This window comes from Prionailurus bengalensis, chromosome D3 (assembly GCF_016509475.1).
Source record: "Prionailurus bengalensis isolate Pbe53 chromosome D3, Fcat_Pben_1.1_paternal_pri, whole genome shotgun sequence".
In the NCBI taxonomy this organism is placed as follows: Eukaryota; Metazoa; Chordata; class Mammalia; order Carnivora; family Felidae; genus Prionailurus; species Prionailurus bengalensis.
The window spans coordinates 85,373,895-85,393,209 of record NC_057356.1 but is presented as its reverse complement, the minus strand read 5'-3'; the positions used below and the strand labels follow the sequence as shown (position 1 = coordinate 85,393,209).

Genomic DNA, 19,315 nt, shown 5'->3' with positions numbered 1-19,315 from the left:
CTCAAAAATAAACATTAAAAAATTGATTTTAAATAAAGAAAAACAAAAATAGCAAGATTTCATTCTTTTTATGGCTGAGTAATATTCCATTCCACATCTTCTTTATCCATTCATTTATTAATGCACACTTGGGTTGCTTCCATAATTTGGCTATTACAAATAATGCTGTAATAAACATAGGGGTGCATTTCTTTTTGAATTAGTGTTTTTTAATTTTTTTTAGACAGATACCCTGTCATGGAATTATTGGATCATATAGTAATTCAGCTTCTAGATTTTTGAAGAACCTCCATACTATTTTCCAGTGGCTGCACCAGTTTACATTCTCACCAACAATGCAAAAGTGTTACTTTTTCTTCACATTCCCACCAACACTGGTTTCTTGTGTTTTTGATTTTAGCCATCAAGGTGAGGTGATATCTCGTGGTTGTGATTTCCATTTCCCTGATGATGAGTGATGTTGAGCATCTTTTCATGTGTCTGTTGGCCATCTGGATGTCTTATTTGGAGAAACACCTGGTTATGTCTTCTGCCTATTTTTAATCGGGTTATTTGTGGGTCTTTGGTGTTGAGTTGTAGTTCTTCATTTTTGTCCTTTTCTTGTCCTTCCTTTGTAAAACTGTAACCTTTATATTATCCTGAAGTCTCACAGAAGGAAGCTGGGACAGGGGATCTGGAAACTGCCTCTTTACATCCTCTGAGCTCTAAGAGAAATATCACATATGGTGTCCACGGTGGTAGGGCTCCTTATAATCTGAGTGAGGGGCATCCCATGCATGGCTGATCTCATTGTCCTGTAGCCCCCCCCCCCCAGTACAGTCCCCATCTGCAGCATTTCTGCCACTTCAGCAGACATTGACATTTATTTAAAAGACAGAGAGGGGCAGAGGAATTACCCTTCTCTAGTAGGAATGTCCCTTGCCTGAATCCATTCTAATCAGCAAGGACTATTCCTTGAATTATCCCTAGGAAGACAGCAGCCAAGGGAAGATCCAGGATGAGTGCAAAAATCCTCTCCACTCCACAGTATTAAAAACCAGAGACACTGCTACTTAATCTAAAACTCTCAGGAACCATTTTAACAAAGGTCATCAGGACAATGCTTATGACCATCTACAAAAGGCCTCCATTTTGTTACCAAGTAATACCTTACTTTATGGTTTTCCTCCATCATCAACAGCACTAATTACCTTCTTGGTTGTAGTGGGTCTCGCAGGCTTAGCTGACCCATCAGAAGTTATAGTGCCTACGTTCCTTTGGTTGGAGCTCCATTTGCTAGCAAGAGAGGATGGAGTTGAAGGAGACTCTGAACCTTCCCTCTGGCTCATGTTGAAAGCAGCAAGTAGGAACTGATTCAGCCAACCTGCCATCAGTTTGCACTTGTCTTCGAATTTTGCTAGCTCCTGGCATTCAGGTTCTGTCATTTCTGTCATGGAAAGTCTTACTATCAGTCACTGATTTCAAAGCTTATGCTACTCTGAACCAAGCCTAGCGGGACAATCCTGTCCGCATAAGTAGTTCCTTTCTATCCCCATTATCAGAGTCATCCTTTTTCTTTCTAAATAATGCCTACGTCATATTTTTGGCAAAGAATGAGTCAAAAGTCTGCTAAGCAGCCCCACCTCTAATGCCAACTGCACTAAAATAGGATTCAGAAGGCTGTTAGGATGCCAAGTAATAATACTTTATAACTCATCAGAGTATAACAACAACGTTGTTATAGTATAACAACCACGTTGTTATTGTATAACAACCTTGTTGAAGTAAGAGTTTGGATCGCTGTCAAAGGCTGTCTCACAACAAGGGGTCTGTAGAGACCCGGTACAAAACTTCTATCTTCTGTAACAGTCATTGTTGTAATAAGCACTTTCTCTCTTGAATCAGGAACCCCCTGCACATGCATAAGACACGTTGGAACAAGGGAGCCTAGGAATCTCAGTGGGCTTTTTAATATTTTGCTGGTTGCATATGCATATTCCTGGTACAAAATCAGCCTCAACAGCAGAGCTCTCTGGGAGGGGGATCTCATGAAGACCAGATGCAAACCATTGATCTCTTACCAATACACAATGCTGACAGGTTGTTAAAAAACCACCATAAAACTCCTTGTGTCCATACACAATGCTGACAGGTTGTTAAAAAACCACCATAAAACTCCTTGTGTCCATAGTTAGAAAGCAACATTATTAATCAGCATGTTTCAGGTGTTGCAAGTAGAGGTTAGTGCCCAACAGAAACTTCTATAGCAAAACAGCTCAGGCTAATTCCAGGACTGCCAGACATTAACCTGAACAGAATATTATGTTGAGAAATTGCTCCTTTGGTTCCGGTTTACTATCATGATTGAAGGTTGATGTGTACCAAGTTCAAATTATTTTACTGCATTTATTTAAATGTTACATAAATTTCATCTTTTATCTGTAAATTGTGGAATATTTACACTAATTTTTCCCCCTGGTGTTAATACACAATTGGTTTTTCTGGACAAGAAACCTCAGTTTAATCTTTTTTGGTGTATTGCTAGATCCCATTTGATGACATTTTATTTGGCATATTTTGCATTTTTGTTCATGAATGAATTGATCTGTACACTTCCTTTCTCACAAATGCCTCCTCTGGTTTTGAAACCAAGTTTATACTCACCTTTTGAACAAATTGAGGAGTTTCCTATTTTTTTTTTATTCTCTGGAAGAGTTTGTAACAGACTTTTTTTTTCATAAAAGCTGGATAGCACCCTTTTTATAAGACACTTTAAAAATTCTGATTCAGTTTCTTTCATGGTTATCCTATTATCCTCCTAGGTCTTGAAGTGATTTTGGTAAATTATTATTTTTATAACTTTTCAATTTTGTTTAATTTTTTGTCTATATTGTGTGAAAGTTGTTTCTCTCTTTAACCTCTGCTGTCTGTATCTATGTCCCTCTTCTGTTCCTAATATTAATGTAATTATACTGAATAAACTATAATGGCAACAAAATAAAAATAACTGATTTCCTTCCATCATTCCTTTAAATATTTCTGTGTAGGTATTCTTCCCCGATCTCTGGATAAAAATTCTAACAAGCCCATCTGGATACAAGATGTAATTAAGTTGAAAGCACAATTCAATTACTTGTATACTCAGTCCTTAGTATTAACAAAATTCTGAACTAGATTTACCATCAAAAAGTTTTCTCTTTCCCATCCTAGAGACTGTTTTAGGCTGGAAACTCACAGTGGGACTGGGGGTCTTGATTGACCTTCTCTCTCTTTTGCTTTCCCAGCTCGCTAACTGGGGCCTTCTCCTTCAAGAGTTGGCATGTAGACAGGGGAAACGAGATGTGTGCAGTTTTCTTACCTGAACACCTGAAATTGGCTTCCCCTTCTCTGGGGCTGAAGGATGATTCAGCCTGCCTCTTGGAAGGTGTCCAGGAGAGGATTTCTGGATGCTTTAGATGTTTTCTCATGCTCGCTATTTCCGGACTCCCTAGAACAAGAAATGTGTCCATTTTATCGCTTGCTTCAAAAAACCTACTTGTGGGGCACCTGGGTGGTTCAGTTGGTTGGGTGTCCAACTGTTGATTTTGGCTGAGGTCATGGTCTCATGGCTCGTGGGATTGAGCCCCGCATTGGGGATGCTTGGGATTCTCTGTCTCCCTCTTTTCCAGGTCTTTCTGGCTCTTCCCTGCTCACGCACACGTGCTCTCTCAAAATAAATAAACTTAAAAAAAAAAAAAACATGTTTTGGGACTTCCTTTGAGTCTCTGTTTATCTTTTTTTTCTTTTCTAAATGAGTTAACACATTTAAAGCATTTAGAACACTGCCTGCCTCAATATATAAGCCTTATGAGTGATAACTCTTGCGACCCACCAGGAAGTGAATGGCACCAGGGTCCGGTTTATTCAATGTTATGTTCTCAGTGCAGTTTCTGGCAAATAAAACAAAATGAACATCCCTGTGTATCTTTTGTGCCATCCATCCTTTTTCTGTTTTTTTTTTCCACCCATTTCTTAAGGAGACTTTTTAGTTCACTAATTTTCATCTTTTTCATTCTAAAATAAAAAGGTATTTTCATCTATACATTTCCCTGAGATTTTGCTGCATCCTACAATTTTTGTAGGCATATTTTTTGTTTACTTCTAGGTATATTTTAGTTCCTATTATTTTTTTTTTACAAAGATGTTCTTTATAAGTGTTTTTAAATTTCCGGATGTGGGAGATATTTTTATCTTCTATAGCCTTATAATCTTATTGTTGTAGTCAGAGAACAGATTGATAACACCACACTTTTTTCAATCCGTTGAAACTTACTTTATGATATGCTTTTCTTTTACCTCTTCAATATATGTTACTACATCCATTACCTACTTGTTTAATGCAGAGTTCTACAAATGTCCACTTTGTTTTTAAACTTTTGTTCTTAGGGCCTTTGTACATTCCTAAAAATACATTGAGAACTCCAGAGACCTTTCTTTAATGTGGGTTATATCTAATAATATTTACCAAATTATAAATTAGACATTTAAAAATACCATTTAAAACCAGGAATAAAACCATTAGACACCAAGAAATAACTATAAAAAACTTGATTTTTATTTCTACATGTTTGTTTTTTTTTTTACTTCATGTATTTTACACAAAGCAATCTAAAATGAATGGTATTTTCTGAATTTACTTTCCTTCCACACTAAATGAGGTCTGCAGACCAGAGCAATAGAATCACCTGGGAAGCTGTGAGAAGCACAAATCCAGACCTACTGGTTCAGATTCTCTAAGGAGTATTCGGAAACCTGCTTTATCAGGTTCTCCAGGTAAATGATTCCAATTTGTGAAGCCCCGTTTAACACCATATAATGAGCACCTTTTCATTAAAAATAAAAAAAAAAAACTTATGTAGCTTTATTTGCTCTTAAACTTTCATTGTTAGGATGCATATACAGCAAAGTACATAGCTGTCAGGGCAGAGCTCAATGCGTTTTCACAAAGTGAACAGATCCATACACCTAGGACTCAGATCAAGAAGAAAAAACCTGTACCTCCTCCTTCGAACACTTTTGATTTCCCTGTTTTTAAGCTTATGTACAGAAACTCATACAGTGAGTGCCTTACTTACGAAGTTGGGAAGAACCTAGCATAACTCCCAGGGAAATTGGTCAAACATTCGTACCATTAGCTCAACTAGGTTGACTGAAAAGGGGAGGAAAACGAAGGGAGAGAATTCTACAGCGGTAAAGAGATCCTGGGAGGCCCTGTGGGGCTTACAAGCAGAACAACAGCTGAGTCTGAAACATTGTTTCAAATGGCAACTCCATCATTCAGACCTATTAAGTAAATTACCTTTTCTGAGCCGCAGGATATTTGATCCGTATTTTGAGAACCGTAGGAGGATTAGCTATTTCTGTATGTTGAACTCAGAATAAACTAGTTACTCAATTAAAAAATGTTTGAATCTGCTGAAGGCCTGCACTGGATACCATGCTGTATGCATAAAATGGATGACATCTAGGGCCTGGTCTCAATCAGATCATAATTTAATCTTCTAGCAATTAGGAATAGAGATTTATGAGATCACTGCCTGTTGGAATCTTGAACCTAAAGTGAACTGGGTGACATCATAATCCATTTCTATTCTCATAACACATGTTCAAAATTGATTTAATCTAAATCCTCTGGTATTTTATGTCTGATGAAATTTTCATCTAAATCAGATGTAGTGATTGCGGCAGGAATATTTATAAATATTTGTCGTTGTGTATGGAAAAACAGCAACAAGTATTTTCTAATATCTTACTCTTATAAAAAATAATCAGAAAACAGGTGCAAATTATCAATTACATCATAAGATCAACTTCAATTTTTCAGGTTCCAAGAGAAAAGACTTTTTTTAACGGAACCCCTTTAGTTGGCAAAAAAAAAAAAAAAAAAAAAAAAAAAACCCGCATTAATGGCACCAGAGTAGGTATCTCATTCTGCAAACAGGTTCGGAGTCCATATTTTGGAAATGTACGGGGGCTCAGACTGCAATCCATAGGCTTCCATTTTTCTGACACCTGCTGACACCCACCTCTTTTCACGAATTTGATCGCTCGCTGTCCACGAGGAACAAGCCAAAGTGCTAGCCGAACTAAACCTCAAGCAGCGCTAGAGTTTACCTCACTTTACCCTCTAAGTTTAGCTGGCATCTAACTTCCCGGAAACGCCCCCCGACTCTACACGCCGCTCCGCCCCCACAGGAAAGCGCCCGTAGGCTAGGTTCCCACGCTCCCGGAGGCCGCCGGAGGCGCACAGAATTTCAAGGTGCAACTACGCAAGCGCTGCGGTTCTGCGCATGCGCCGCGGTTCCGCGCATGCTCAGAGGCGGAGGCCGGCGAGGTCCTGGGAGAGTAGAGGAGGCCCGCCTGCCCCGCCCCCGCCCTGCGTGCAGAGCTTCCCTTCCGCGCGGCCAAGGCCAGCTTCCCTTTCCGGGAGCTCAAGCCTCGGCCGCCGGTGTCTCTTTCTTCTCCGCGGCTTGTGCAGCTCTCCCGTGGCGAGTATGGCACCTAGGAGACGCGGGGCCGGCCTGCGGCTCTGCGCCACTGGTAAGGACCTCGCGGGGGGCGATGGGGGCGGGGGCGATGGTGCGGGCGCGTGCTGGGACCTTTCCGGGGTGGGGTCGGGCCTGGGCCGGGGTCTCCCGCCTGCGTGCAGAGAAGCCCTGGGATCCGCCGAGATAGCCCCAGCTGCCGGCTCCTTCCCCCAGAGTGGCTGTGCCGGGGACCCGTGCCTGAAAAAGATGCGCCTGTCTTCCATTTGGTTCTTTGCAGTGTGACAGGAAGTTTCAATAGCGCTGACTCCACCACCCCAGCTTGGGGCCAGACCGTGCTTTGGCTTTAGGTTCCGAGTCATGTCACGTCTGATGAATTTTTACCCACCTGCGGCTAAGAGAGATGGCCAAGGACGGGTCATTGTCAGGTTGCCAGATTGTGCACTGTGAAAAGTGATCAGAGTTTGTAGTGGCCTTTCTCAACCTCTGGCCAGCATCAGGTACCCTGGTGCCCATTAGTGTGCTCACTTCCTCGGCAACCGTTTGGTTCCTGTGCCGGGCTGTGAGAACTGTTAGTGATAGAGGTGTAGCTCAGTTTTGTTTCTATCCGTAAAGTGGGAAAAAATAAAACAGGATTTTGAATGGCAGTTGGAGTTTATACAGAGGAGAAGATAAGTAATATTTCTTATTACTGAAGAGATATAGAAGAACGGTTTCTGTGTCTGTTAAAAAAAAAAAAGGTAGAATGGCCAAAAGGAAAAACAGGATGAAAGTAAAAATATGTTGAAAGAGAACCTCTGTTCCTCAGACTTACAAGCCAACATAAACCTTGCTGGTCACTGTATAGTCGCCTGCAGACCAAATATGTAGTAAACGGATGAACTGCTTATACTTACGCATTGTTGGTGCCTGGTAATGGATCAGTGGTGGTTTTTATGGTAGTTTGTAAAAAATAAAAAACATTTTATAGATGACTAAGCATGTAGTACAAAACAAGTAATAAGTCAGCTTTTATTGTAAACATTTTGTCCTTTGTTTTCTTTTTTTTCCAGTTTTTTTACTTGATATGGCTTTCTGTAAAGGATTTGTGGAAGATTTAGATGAATCGTGAGTATACCTGTTTTTAAATAGCGTTTTAACTTCTTTAAACTCTGGCATTATCTGAATATTTGCATGAGTTTAATCTTTTCATAATAGAGGTAGTCACAATCAGTATTTATATAGCAGTAATTTTTGTTTCAGAAGTTGTTCTGAGTGCTGTTGTACTCAAAAGAGTTTACTAACAATTCATATTTTGTTTTATCATTTTTCATTGTGTTATGTTTTTCTGCTTGTATCACAACTGAGCAGGTGTTGGAATTTGGTAACTATACTATATATTTTTATAGTACCATAGCATTAATTACAAGGCTTTGCTTATACTAGGTCAGTAGTGATAGTGAGGAGTCCATCTCTAGGCAGACCGAAGTCCTACGTGTGATCTCTCAGGCCTGACCGGAGGCGATTATAAGGCTTTTCCTGGCAGGCCTCAGCAGGGAAGCCGTCCTCCCCACCCCAGACTTGGTGCACCAGCGCATTGCAGACTCTGGAGGGAGTTGTGATCACAGACTAGGCCCCTGGGCCAGCTTAGCTCACGTGGATATGTGCCTTCCTCGCCCAGTTGCCTCTTTTGAAGGCTTCTTACTGGGGGCCTCACCCAGAGCACTTCCTAGGCATCTCCTCTGACACCTCTTTATCTAGGGGCTTTGCTGAAGGCACTTTTCTTTGCTTGGACTCTGTACTTTTCCACTCCTGTGTCTTTCCATCTTTCATTCTCCTGCCCACGTGTTCCTAAAGGGACGGAAGCCTTTGGTTCAGTGCTCCTCTCCAGTTAGATGAATTCTTTTGTCTATGCCGCGTCCGCCTGGTACTGTTCCACTTGGAAAAAGGGAACACTGAGGAGCTGGTGCCTTTTTTTCTTTGTTCAGTTGGTTTTTTTTGCCTGTTGGCTTACATTGTCATAGTGAGTGAATAAAGACTTGATTATTACTTTCAGTTTGGTTTGTTGTCCTAATTAACTGCCTTTACACAACAAACTTGGTACAGTAGCCAGGTGGTCATTTGAGCACAGTGCTTTGCTGGAAGAGCAAAATTCCTGAGGATCCATGGAGCACTCCACTAGCTATGCTGATGGATAATTGGAGAGTGACAGCAGATGGTTTGCACAAAATGTTGATTCTGAAGGGAACCATTGTTAAGGTGGAGGTAATCTAGTTAAACTTGGCAATGCCTTGAGGGCTGTGTTAGTATAGACTTTCTCCTTTGGACTGCTCTGACAGTGGGGACATCTGCTGAAGTAGGGGGAGGAAGGGAGAGATGAGCAGGCATGGATACCTACGACCCTGCTCAGCAGTGTGCTGGGTGAGTTTGCCAGGTTGGGCCCACCTGTGACAAGTTTCCTGTCACTGAAAAACGTGTCTGACGCATTCTCACAGAGGCCGTAGTGGTCCTGCGAGCCATCCTGGCGATCCCTTGGGTCTGCATTGAGAGATTAGGAAACCGTGGATAATGAGACTTACCCAGACTCAGATTTCTAGGTTTCTCTTCGATGCTCCTGCTTATTACCCAACCCAGGTAAGCCTCCTCATCTCATCAGTTCAGTCCGTCTGAGACTGAAGTCCGGGTCTTCCCTGACTTGGAAAAAGTAGCCACCACCAAGATAGCAGAGATTGAGCAGCACAGTGATGTAAGAGGGGGAACCGAGTGCCCTTCCTTGGGCAACTGAGGCATAGACCTTTCCTAAAAAGTCTCGGTCTGTGTATTCGATAATGGGGTCTCATAGGGAGAGATTGATGGGTTCCTCACCAGGGACCTCACGGCCAGATGTTAAGCAAGGAGAGGCCTGATGGGCAGTCCCCATGAGGGTCAACGTGATGACAGCCTATGTGACTGTTGCAGGCAGTGTCTCCTCCAGATCGGCGGAAAAGCTCCGAAACATTTACTCAGACCTTCAGCAGGTATTAGGCTGAGTCCTTCTGTGCCCCAGGGTAGGCTGGAGATCTTGTGCCGTGGGCAGAGTTTCCTGGGAAAGTTGGGGAGAACTGCACTTCTTGGGCCTTTGCGGTATCAGTGCACCCTGATACCCTGCGACCTTGATGAGGAGGATGCATATGATGCCTCCCAGTTTGGAGTCCACGGTGACTGGTACAGCACTTTGGCCAGGGCTGGCTCTGGGTGAGTGCTTTCTGGCCCCTGCTGCTACGTGTTTTATTGGTACAGATGTATTGTCTGTGTGAACTCCCATTCACCTTTGTTCCTAAGCCCCACTGGGAACTGCTATAATGAGGGCCGTTTTAGTGGAGCATGTGGAAGACGGTGAACCTGTTTGACTACCGGCTCTTGATGCCATTTTCTCCCCAAAGCATTACTGACTGCCTGGTGAGTAAACAGCCGTCCTGATCTCTGAGTGAAAGAAGACAGTGGTCTGTGAGACTGTTTCTCCATTCAGTAGCTCCGTCTGGCCTGTGCACAAGGCCTCGGGTACCGGGAGACTAGATATTCGTTATAGATCCCTCAATAAGAAAGTGCTGCTCTTGCCACTGGTGATACCTGACATCATGAAGAAGGTACTGGAGGTAGCCCGGTCTGTAGCAGTTCACATCACAAATGCCTTTTCCAGCATCCCTCCCTACAGGGCTGATGACTGGTCAATCTCCTTCACGTGGAGTGGATTCCAGCACAGCTTTATGTCCTTCTTCAAGGCTGTTCAAATTCCCCAACTGTCTGCTATCAATGGGTAGGCCAGAGTCAGGAAGAAATCCTCCTTCTAGAGGGGGCATTGGCTTTCTGCTTATTGATGACAACCTCCTAGAGGGCCTAGAGAGGGCACTGCCCAACAAGGACCGGATGCCGTGATGACTCATGAGGGGCATCGTGGCTGGACTGTTAACACACTCAAGGTACAAGGACCTAGTTCCCAACTGAAATTCCTGGGCCTAATCTGGGAAGTGGTATGACATCCCATTCCACAGGAAATCATTACCAAACTTTTGACCTTATTTGACCCAAAAAATAGAAAAAGGGGCCCAATCCCACCAGGGGTTGGTGGACCTATTTGACTACTGATGATGTTAGAGAGCCCCTGTGGAGATTTGATAGAGCCTTTCCGTTAGGTTACGAGAAGGGCTGCTGCTCTTGAGTGGGGCTCCAACCAACAGGATACCCTGGAGGCCCTCCAACAGGCCGCCAAGCCTCCCCCTCTTAGCCCCACTGATCTACATCTGCCATTTGAGTTACACCTTGCAGCAGACTCTCAATTCGCTGACCAGAGCCTATGGCAGGAGGACAGCCCCAGAGGCCAACGTGGACCAACCTGTAAGCTCCCCAAGTTGGCTGAAAGAAAGGTACACGCCCTTTGAGAGACCATTATTGATCTTGGGTGAGTGCAGTGGTGGGCTCAGGAGCAGAAGTTCCAGTCTTGTTCCTAAATAGGGCCAGCTCTGGATCCCCAGGAGAATGGAAATGGAACTTCTGGGAGCCCAGCTGGCATCTTGCAACTGCATGGAAAGGTCTCAGGCCCTTCCGCCTCCCAGATGTAACACCAAAGGAGACACTGCCGCCTCTGGCCTAACGGGACCTGATAGACCTTCAGGACCACCGCTGGGCCTGGTTCACTAATGGCTCCTCTGGCTTAACTTGTAGGAATTGGATGTGGCTGCCATCCAACCTGAAAGAGACCTGTCCTTCAGCGAGCATGGGAAGGAGCCCTTGCACAGCGGGCAGCTTCATGCGGTGTGGACGATGATGACACCGTCTGCCCCACCGTTCCCCCACCTCATGTTTATTGCTCTGGCCCCAGCAGATGAGCTCTGCTATGTTTTCATTCTCAGGGGCTATAGCTAATGGCTTGGCCATTTGGTTCTGTAGCATATAAAACAGGATCCCCTGTTGAGATGAGACATTTGCATGAAGATCATTTCTGCTCCTAGTAAATGCTTTTTTTCCTCATTATTATTATGACATACAGTGTCATGTGAGTTTGAGGTATTCAGCGCAGTGACAGTTGTGGGCCTTAGGCAATGCCCGCCAAGATAAAATGTTTTGTAACCCGTGTGAATGCCCACCAGAGAGGCCCCGGGCTGCAAAAGGAAATCTATCCAATGAGCATATCGTGCTTTTAGCTAAATGTGGAGACCGAGTCGTTCTCCACTCTAAAGCAAGCATATGCACGGTACGTTGGCTCCTGGATCCGCGAGAGGATGGCCCATGGGAATTCCAACCCCGTCGCAGATTAGGTTGGCAGTGCACAGCGGCCACGGTGGTGAGAAGACACTAAAACATTGTGCAAAATGCATCCCGCTTGTCAGGCCCCGGGCCAGGCTATTAACGCTGCCCCAGATAGTTTCCTTCAAGCCAGTGGGCTCGGCCGTTTCGCATCCCACCCCTGGCGTCCCGCTGGGTCTTGCTGTCGGTTGACACCTTTGTGTTTGGCCCGCCAATCTCCATTCCACTGCGTTCCGCTGACTCCAGCCACGCTCCCTGGGCCCTGCAAACTCACATTTGCTTCCTGTTCAGGTTCCCTGAGAACTGCATCTGATAACAGCCCTGCGTGTGCCGTTCAGGCTCCACAGCAATAGGCCCAGTCACGGAGCATATAGTGGGCTCTGTGCTCCACACCCCTCCTAACCCACAGGGGTACTTGAGCATTTTAATGAACTTTCGAAGTACGGGCTTGATCCCCTGATGGGAGGGGACAAGATGACCCCAGTCTGGACTACACATCTCAGGTCTGGGTCTCAATGCAGCAGTTCACCAGTCAGGTACTTTTCACTAGTGCTCCATGGTTGACCAGGTTGTCTGACCCCTTCCTTCAATTTTACAGTTACTGACTACAGTCTCTGTTGGGGGGTGGGGGACCCCTGTAAAGGACTTGCACACCCTTCCGACTCCTTCCCAAAGACTCAGATCACTGAGAGATGAAAAGGCTGTTAGATATTAAGGACTGGGAGACAGTAACCTCCTCCATTTACCACTGGGTGCAGAATATGGGGTTTTGCCTCAAGAATAGTGACCATCAGTTGAGTTTCTAGTTCAACAGTTTGCCTAAGGTGGCTGTTCCACTTTGCCTGGGTAGCTCCACGTGATAGATACTGGTATGTAAAGTAGAAGTTTATACTAAATGGAGCAAAGGTAGAAGATTTGGGTTTACCAACCTGGGAGACTGATTAAGAGTGCCCATAGTGGAGGACAGACCGTCTGTGTCACAGTTGGATAGATGTGAGCACCTAAGAGCTCAATACTGGAGATAGGTTCTCTTTGTCTTCATTGTAGGTTTAAGAATCTTACTAAAATATCCCCATAGAGACTTTCTGTCATTTCATTCAGTATAGATTTTGAATATAGATTTCTGTGCAAGGTATTAGGAGATGAAATGAGCATACTTTTGGTTGGATAATACATAAGTATTGCATTTGTGGAAATGGATAAGAATCATAAAGAGGATAAAGATGATATGGAAAGATTGTTTCTAGCTATGAGGAATTCAGGAAGGCGTTATAGAGTAAGAAATGCTTTTAGCTGAATAGGATGTGAACACAAAAGTCAAATAAACATGTGAATTTAACTGATACATACCATAGGGTGATTGGAAATTGTAGGGTGCTAATAATATTTGAGTGGAAAGCTAAGATGCAGCTAGTACGTGAGTATGTGTAGCACTTTATACTTGTTTTTGTAGGTGGTGGGAGGGTACCTTGAAGGTGTCAAATAAGAGAGACATGGTCAAACGAGCAGAACAGTGTTTTAGGAAGATTCTGTGGCTGTAGGGTATTGTGTCACAGGGTCCCCAGAACACCCCCAGGTTGGGTAATTGACTAGGCGCGCTCAGAGGACTCAGCCTGTAGTCGGGAGTCACAGCCATAATTTAGTATAGCGAGGGGACACAGAGCAAAACCAACAAAGGGAAAAGCCACGGGGGGTGAATTCCAGAGGAAACCAGAACAGGTTCCAAGAGTCCTCTCCCAGTCGAGTCCCATAGGATGTGCTTAATTCCTTCATCTGGAATTGTGACCACAAGTGTGAAATGTTATCTACTGAGGAAGCTCAGTAGAGACCCCATGCTTAGGGATTGTGGTCATATAAGCACCCTCCTGCCTAGTCTGTACCAGGTTTTCAGACTCCCACAAGGAAAGCAGATGTTCATCATAAAATCACATCGTTTGCACAGCATTAGAACAATGAGCCATCTTTTTGTTTTGCTTTGTTTTCCTCTTTCATGTTTACTTTTGAGAGACCCTGCGCACAAGCAGGGGAGGGGCAGAGACAAAGGGAGATAGGATCCAAGGCAGGCTCCAGGCTCCAAGCTGTCAGCGGAGAGCCCGCCGTGGGGCTCAAACTCCTGAACTGCAAGATCATGACCTGAGCCGAAGTCAGACACTTAAGTGACTGAGCCACCCAAGCGCCCTGGAACCATGAGCCATCTTATCAGGAAATGTTAGAAACCGTCCTGAAATTCAAATTCCCAGATACCAACGGAGGACCGAACTTGTTCAGGAGAGCAGCCTCCAATCAGCTGTGTTACCTGCAGTGCACGGGTGTAAATGGGTATAAATGGGGCAGAGAGGCCAGGAGCTGAGGCGTATGCCTGTGTTTCTATCAGGTCCCACCCAATTTTTTTTTTTTTTTTTTTTAACTGTTGATTACTTTCTCAGTTCTCTACTTTTTAAAAGATGTTTTATGGATAAGATTTAGAGGTCATTTAGTAAAAAAAAAAATTACATAAAAAACTTGTTGATAGAATTTGTTCTGCGCCCTAATATTTATCAGTTGATTATCTCCACCTGCTGTACAGTGGAAACACACACACACACACACACACACACACGATCAGAGGTTGGTTTTCTCATTTTTGTTTTATAGGTTTAAAGACAATCGAAAAGATGACATCTGGCTTGTAGATGTGAGTATGTAAATTTTTGTTTTCTACCTCTGCTGTTGTGTTACTTTCTAGTCTCTTCCAGACAAATATGGTAGTATATGGTTAGTACTTGATGTATATTAGTCAATTTTTGTCAGGTAGTACTATTTGGGTTACTATATTAAAATGAACCTCAGCCTTAAGGTTCCTGGCAAGGACCTGTTTGTGCTGAAATTCTGAAGAGGTTGACGTATGGATTATGTTGAGGGAGACTGTGGTATGACTTTACTCCAGACTTCACTGTGAAATTTTTCATATCACTTGATGGTCAAAATCATGTTTTCGTGTTAATAGGGAACAAAATCAAATTTTCGTTTTCCTTCTTTAACTCACTTTCAAGTTTGGAATGTATTTAAACCTCACATTTGGGATTCCTTTTAACTTGCCTCAGTAAAAAATCAATGGCAGCAATACAGATGGAATAAGAATAGCAGAGTTGACAATTGCTAAAGCTAAGCCATGGGGCACGAGAGTCCATTGTTTAATTCTTTCTCCTATTGTGTATGTTGGAACGTTTCCATGTTAAAAGATAGGTAAGTCTTGGGGCGCCTGGGTGGCTCAGTCGGTTAAGCGGCTGACTCTTGATTTCAGCTCAGGTCATGATCTCGTGGTTTCTGAGATCGAGCCCCACATCAGACTCTGCACTAACAGCACAGAGCCTGCTTGGGATTCTCTCTCTCCCTGTCTACCCCTCCTCTGCTCGCAGGGTCTCAAAATAAACTTAAAAAAAAAAAAAAATAGATAAGTCTTGTTTCACGAAGGCACAACAGTTTGTTATACCTCCACCCAGCCTGTGGTGATATTGAAGAAAGAGGAACGGTGGTTTCAGTTTAATCAACCTGACTTGTGCTTATGCCAAACCAGTCATCTTAGTGATCCCCCATTTGCCTTGCCGGTAGTTATTCTTAACGTAGCAAAGGTACCTACTCTGTTGGGATTTTTGTAATAAAAACAGAAAGTGTTCATCCTGAACACTTAAGGGATGTGTGTGTGATGTATGTGTGTTTGGTGATTTCATTTTATATATAACATAGACTCATTGTGAAGCAAAGATGTTTTTCTTGTAAATTATTTTAAATAGGAATTTGTAGTCATTTTACATGAATTTAAGGTAAAACCAGTTTTGAGGCGTATACTAAGAGTTAAATTATCTAGATTTGTGTGCGTGTCATCTTTTATTGTGTAACCACCTTAAAAATTATATTTAGACTTTTTGTCTAAAATGGACCCTATCAGAACATTTAGTCAAAGAGATTGCTTAAAAATTAAAATTGATGTACATAATAGCACAACATTTTACTGGTTGTCTTTCTCCCCCCCCCCCCCCAACAAGTTTTATGCACCGTGGTGTGGCCATTGTAAAAAACTGGAACCGATTTGGAATGAAGTTGGTCTTGAGATGAAAAGCATTGGTTCTCCAGTTAAAGTTGGGAAGATGGATGCTACTTCCTATTCTAGTAAGCATTTACTCTGTTTTATTCTTCTCGTAGTGAAAGTGCTTTAATTACATGAAGCATTCTTCAGGGTAGGAAGAAGAAATATCTGTTCTTTGCTTATGTAAATTAAGGTTCTCTTAATAATTAAAGATTATATACTTTATTGAGTGAAGTGAATCAGCCATCAAATGTGTAACATGCTGTATGCATTACTCTTGTGCCTGCCAGACGTATAAGCCATGGTTCCTAGTTTGAGCCCCCTTGAGATGCTCCGTTGACCTGAGGCAGCTGCACAAGTGTGAGTGTGAAGCTGTTGGTGTTGCTGTGTGAAGTCAGAATGTGAGTTGTCGTCTCAGTAGCCTGAGATGGCATGTTGGAGGAGTAAATAGGGACTGTAAAAAGTTGAGTTGAGTCGGAATGGATACAAGGGAGGATCCAGAAAGCATTCACAGTAGAGAGAATATTTCGGCAAAATCGTAGAGTTGAAAATGAGCGAAGTGCGTTCCAGAGAATGAACGCCTGTAAGCAGAGCTTGGCAAACTACCGTCACGGACCGAACTGGCCCGCGGCCCATTTTTGTAAGCAGAACAGTCCTGGAACCCAGCCCCACTCGTTTGTTTACTGTCGTCCGTGTCTCTGTCCATGTTCCACTGGCAGAGTCGAGCAGGTGTAACGGAGCCTGTTCTCCCCACAGTGCCTGAAATACTATCTGACCCTTTCCAGAAAGAAAAGTGTACTAATGCCGACCTGAAAGGATTTGAGAAAAGAATTAAAGTTGAGTGAAGTTGTGAGGTATCCTAGCAATTTGGAAGGAGCAAGGCTTCAGAAAGCAAAACTATATTCACTTGCTGCTTCTGCCTGCCACTTTAGATGTTGTATTGCCTTGTGTCTTTTATTGTTGTTCTTTTTGTTTTCTTGAGATCTGAATAATGTAGCACAGGTAAAGTCCTTGTATTCAGTACACAGAGGTCCCCTTTTCCTTTAATCAGTGAACAAAGCAGAATTATGTGGTGCACGTTTCTTTGTAGGAAATCAGGATTGTACTCAGGCTACAGCTTTGGAAAGGGACGGACCTGTGTTTTGATCCCACATCTGTCATGTGCTGCTTCTGGGGCTTCGGGGAAGACCTTAACCTCGCAATTGTGGTTTCCACGTCTGTAAATGGGGGAGTGATAATCCTCAGGGTTGTGAGGATTGTATTAGCGTTTCCTATTCGAAATCATTGCCACAGTGGCCAGCGCATGTGAGATGAAGCATAAGACCAGATTTGAGGGGGACCTCACGTCCTAGTGTTTTAGATTTTATCCGTCGCGAATTAAGAGGTAATACGCGTTTTTGAGAAGGCAGACGGTTAGATAAAAATGTTTTTGGCAGCGACAGGTAGGATAGCAAAGAACAGTTAGACACCAGATCACCTAGGTCAACTTTTGTATGCATCTTGGTGTGGGATGCTGGGAGCCCAGACGTGGTGGTGACCGCGGAGGAGAGAAGAAACAGTAACCGCTCACAGACGTTTTCAAGGCTGAGATCACAGATGTGATGAATTGGCTGTGTGGTACGAAGAAGAACCATCAGAAGTAACAGGATAAGATTCTTAGCATAGTTACTGAACTGCACCACTGCTGGCTGTATGGGAAAGAAACACTGACTTTCTGTGCGTTTCCCTCTTCTCAGCTGTTGTGAATCTATGGCGTTTGGCCTAGTGATGTTGGAGAACAAGGCGCTGGGGTCCAAAGAGCCGGGGTGCCGTGAGGTGTGAGGGCTGCAGTCGCAGAGTCAAACACGAGTTGTGGAAGCCCTGAGAGGAGACCAGAGCGAAGGCAGGAGTTCTCGCCCAAAGAGAGAATGATACGCTTGGGTTGATTTATTGAAATGAGCTTTTAACAATGTTTGAGAAATTATTGCTTTCGACTGTTGTTCCCGAAAGTATGTTCTCATCTGTCGGCGATCTTGTTTCATCCTGTCTTGTTGGTTAGACACACGTGTACTTAAACGTTCACCAGCATAGTCATATTCACTGAGACAGTTTGTTTACTAACTACTGGGTTAGTCTCTAGAGATTAAAGATAGACCAGAACGAATCCTTCTTGTCCAGGAAATGGCTAGTCTCATAGAGGGAACAGTATGAATAAACCAACAGGTGCAATAAAGTCTCAAACACAGCAAATTCCTGTGATCGTTTGAATCATTTAATGGAGTAATAGAGTAAAATAATATGTAAAGGGATATGGGTATATAAAGAAAAATAATGAAAAAAATAAATAATAAAAATAATGCTATGGTTTACATTAAATGAATTGTAATTCATTAGCTTATTGTTCAGTGTGTATTTAGTGCCCGTGTGTGTCACTGTTTAAGTGACACTGTGATGAGGGAAAACTTAAGATTTTTTCCTGAGTAGCTGAGAAAAAGTGTTTTAAATGCTGTGATTAAAATGCAGTGTTCTTGTAGGTACTGAGACTTAATATGTGGATTATAGCTTTTTAGGTGCTTTGTGGTGGGACTGTTTTTCATTCCATTATTCATAAGCCATTTAGACGTTTAAATTTTTGTCTCTGATATGTGATTGTTACAGATTTTATTTATTGTTCACTTAGCATTGTGTTGTATGTTGTGTTGAGTTCATAGGAAGAAATCTCTATAGAGCATGCAGAGCACCTTAACCTCCAGCAAAGCACCTAGCGTTGGGAAAAGGGATAGGGGACTGGTATGCAAGGATCACCTCTGCCAGATACTGTGATGGGTGCTTCCTACACTTTATATCCTTTACTCCTTGGATGTGCAATGCTAAACCCTCCACTCCCTTTCCCAACCTGTGTGGTGATGCTTGCTTGTAAGTCCTTGCGACTACCTAAATCATACAAACATGGCTTATTGAAAAATCATTCTTTTGTTGAAAAGTTGTAGGGTCAGTATTCATTCAGCAGGTATTTAATGAGCACTTACTGTATGCCAGAATGTACGAGGCACATTGTAGGCATCTGTGATACATCAGTGACGAAAACAGACAGAAATTTCTACTTTCCTGGAATTTATATGCTAGACGGGAGAGACAAATGATAGCCAGTAAGCATAAGTTAAATTGTCATACTATTTAGTATTTGATATCCGTAACGGATGCATTTTCTTCTTTATTATGCAGTCAAGGTGGTGTTTTATGTGCTGTTGAAAAAAGAATGTTATCTTCCTGATATTTTTAAAAAAAGATTTAACATATTTGCAAACTACTGTCTAGAGATTACAAATAGATTTTTGGCACGTAAATCTTAAAATTCCCTTAAATACCTCAGTGCAGCTCCAGTATGGGCCTTTTAGTAGAACTTGGAATCAGGTAAATAACTGATTTTTTTTTTTTTTTTCAAGCTAGCTGTCAACATTATGCTGTGTCTAATTGTAAATACTAAAGGATTGGTGTATCATGT

General features: G+C 42.9%; 2 protein-coding genes across 3 annotated transcripts in view; one reads left to right on the top strand and one right to left on the bottom strand.

The window, feature by feature from the left end:
- The window catches only part of CCDC102B (coiled-coil domain containing 102B), a 198,653-nt gene extending 192,388 nt beyond the window's left edge, over positions 1-6,265 (bottom strand). The window contains 2 exon segments of the mRNA XM_043559068.1: positions 3,338-3,466; positions 6,045-6,265. The gene's annotated coding sequence lies outside the window, so the exon portion shown is untranslated.
- TMX3 (thioredoxin related transmembrane protein 3) overlaps positions 6,238-19,315 on the top strand; it is a 46,099-nt gene continuing 33,021 nt past the window's right edge. The window contains exons 1-4 of one of the 2 annotated variants that reach the window (XM_043559067.1): positions 6,238-6,558; positions 7,556-7,610; positions 14,400-14,439; positions 15,791-15,914. In XM_043559067.1, the coding sequence (XP_043415002.1) occupies positions 6,309-6,558; positions 7,556-7,610; positions 14,400-14,439; positions 15,791-15,914 (469 nt within the window). In that variant the 5' untranslated portion in view covers positions 6,238-6,308. The remainder of the gene's footprint in view (positions 6,559-7,555; positions 7,611-14,399; positions 14,440-15,790; positions 15,915-19,315) is intronic. The other variant, XM_043559065.1, reaches the window with a different exon arrangement.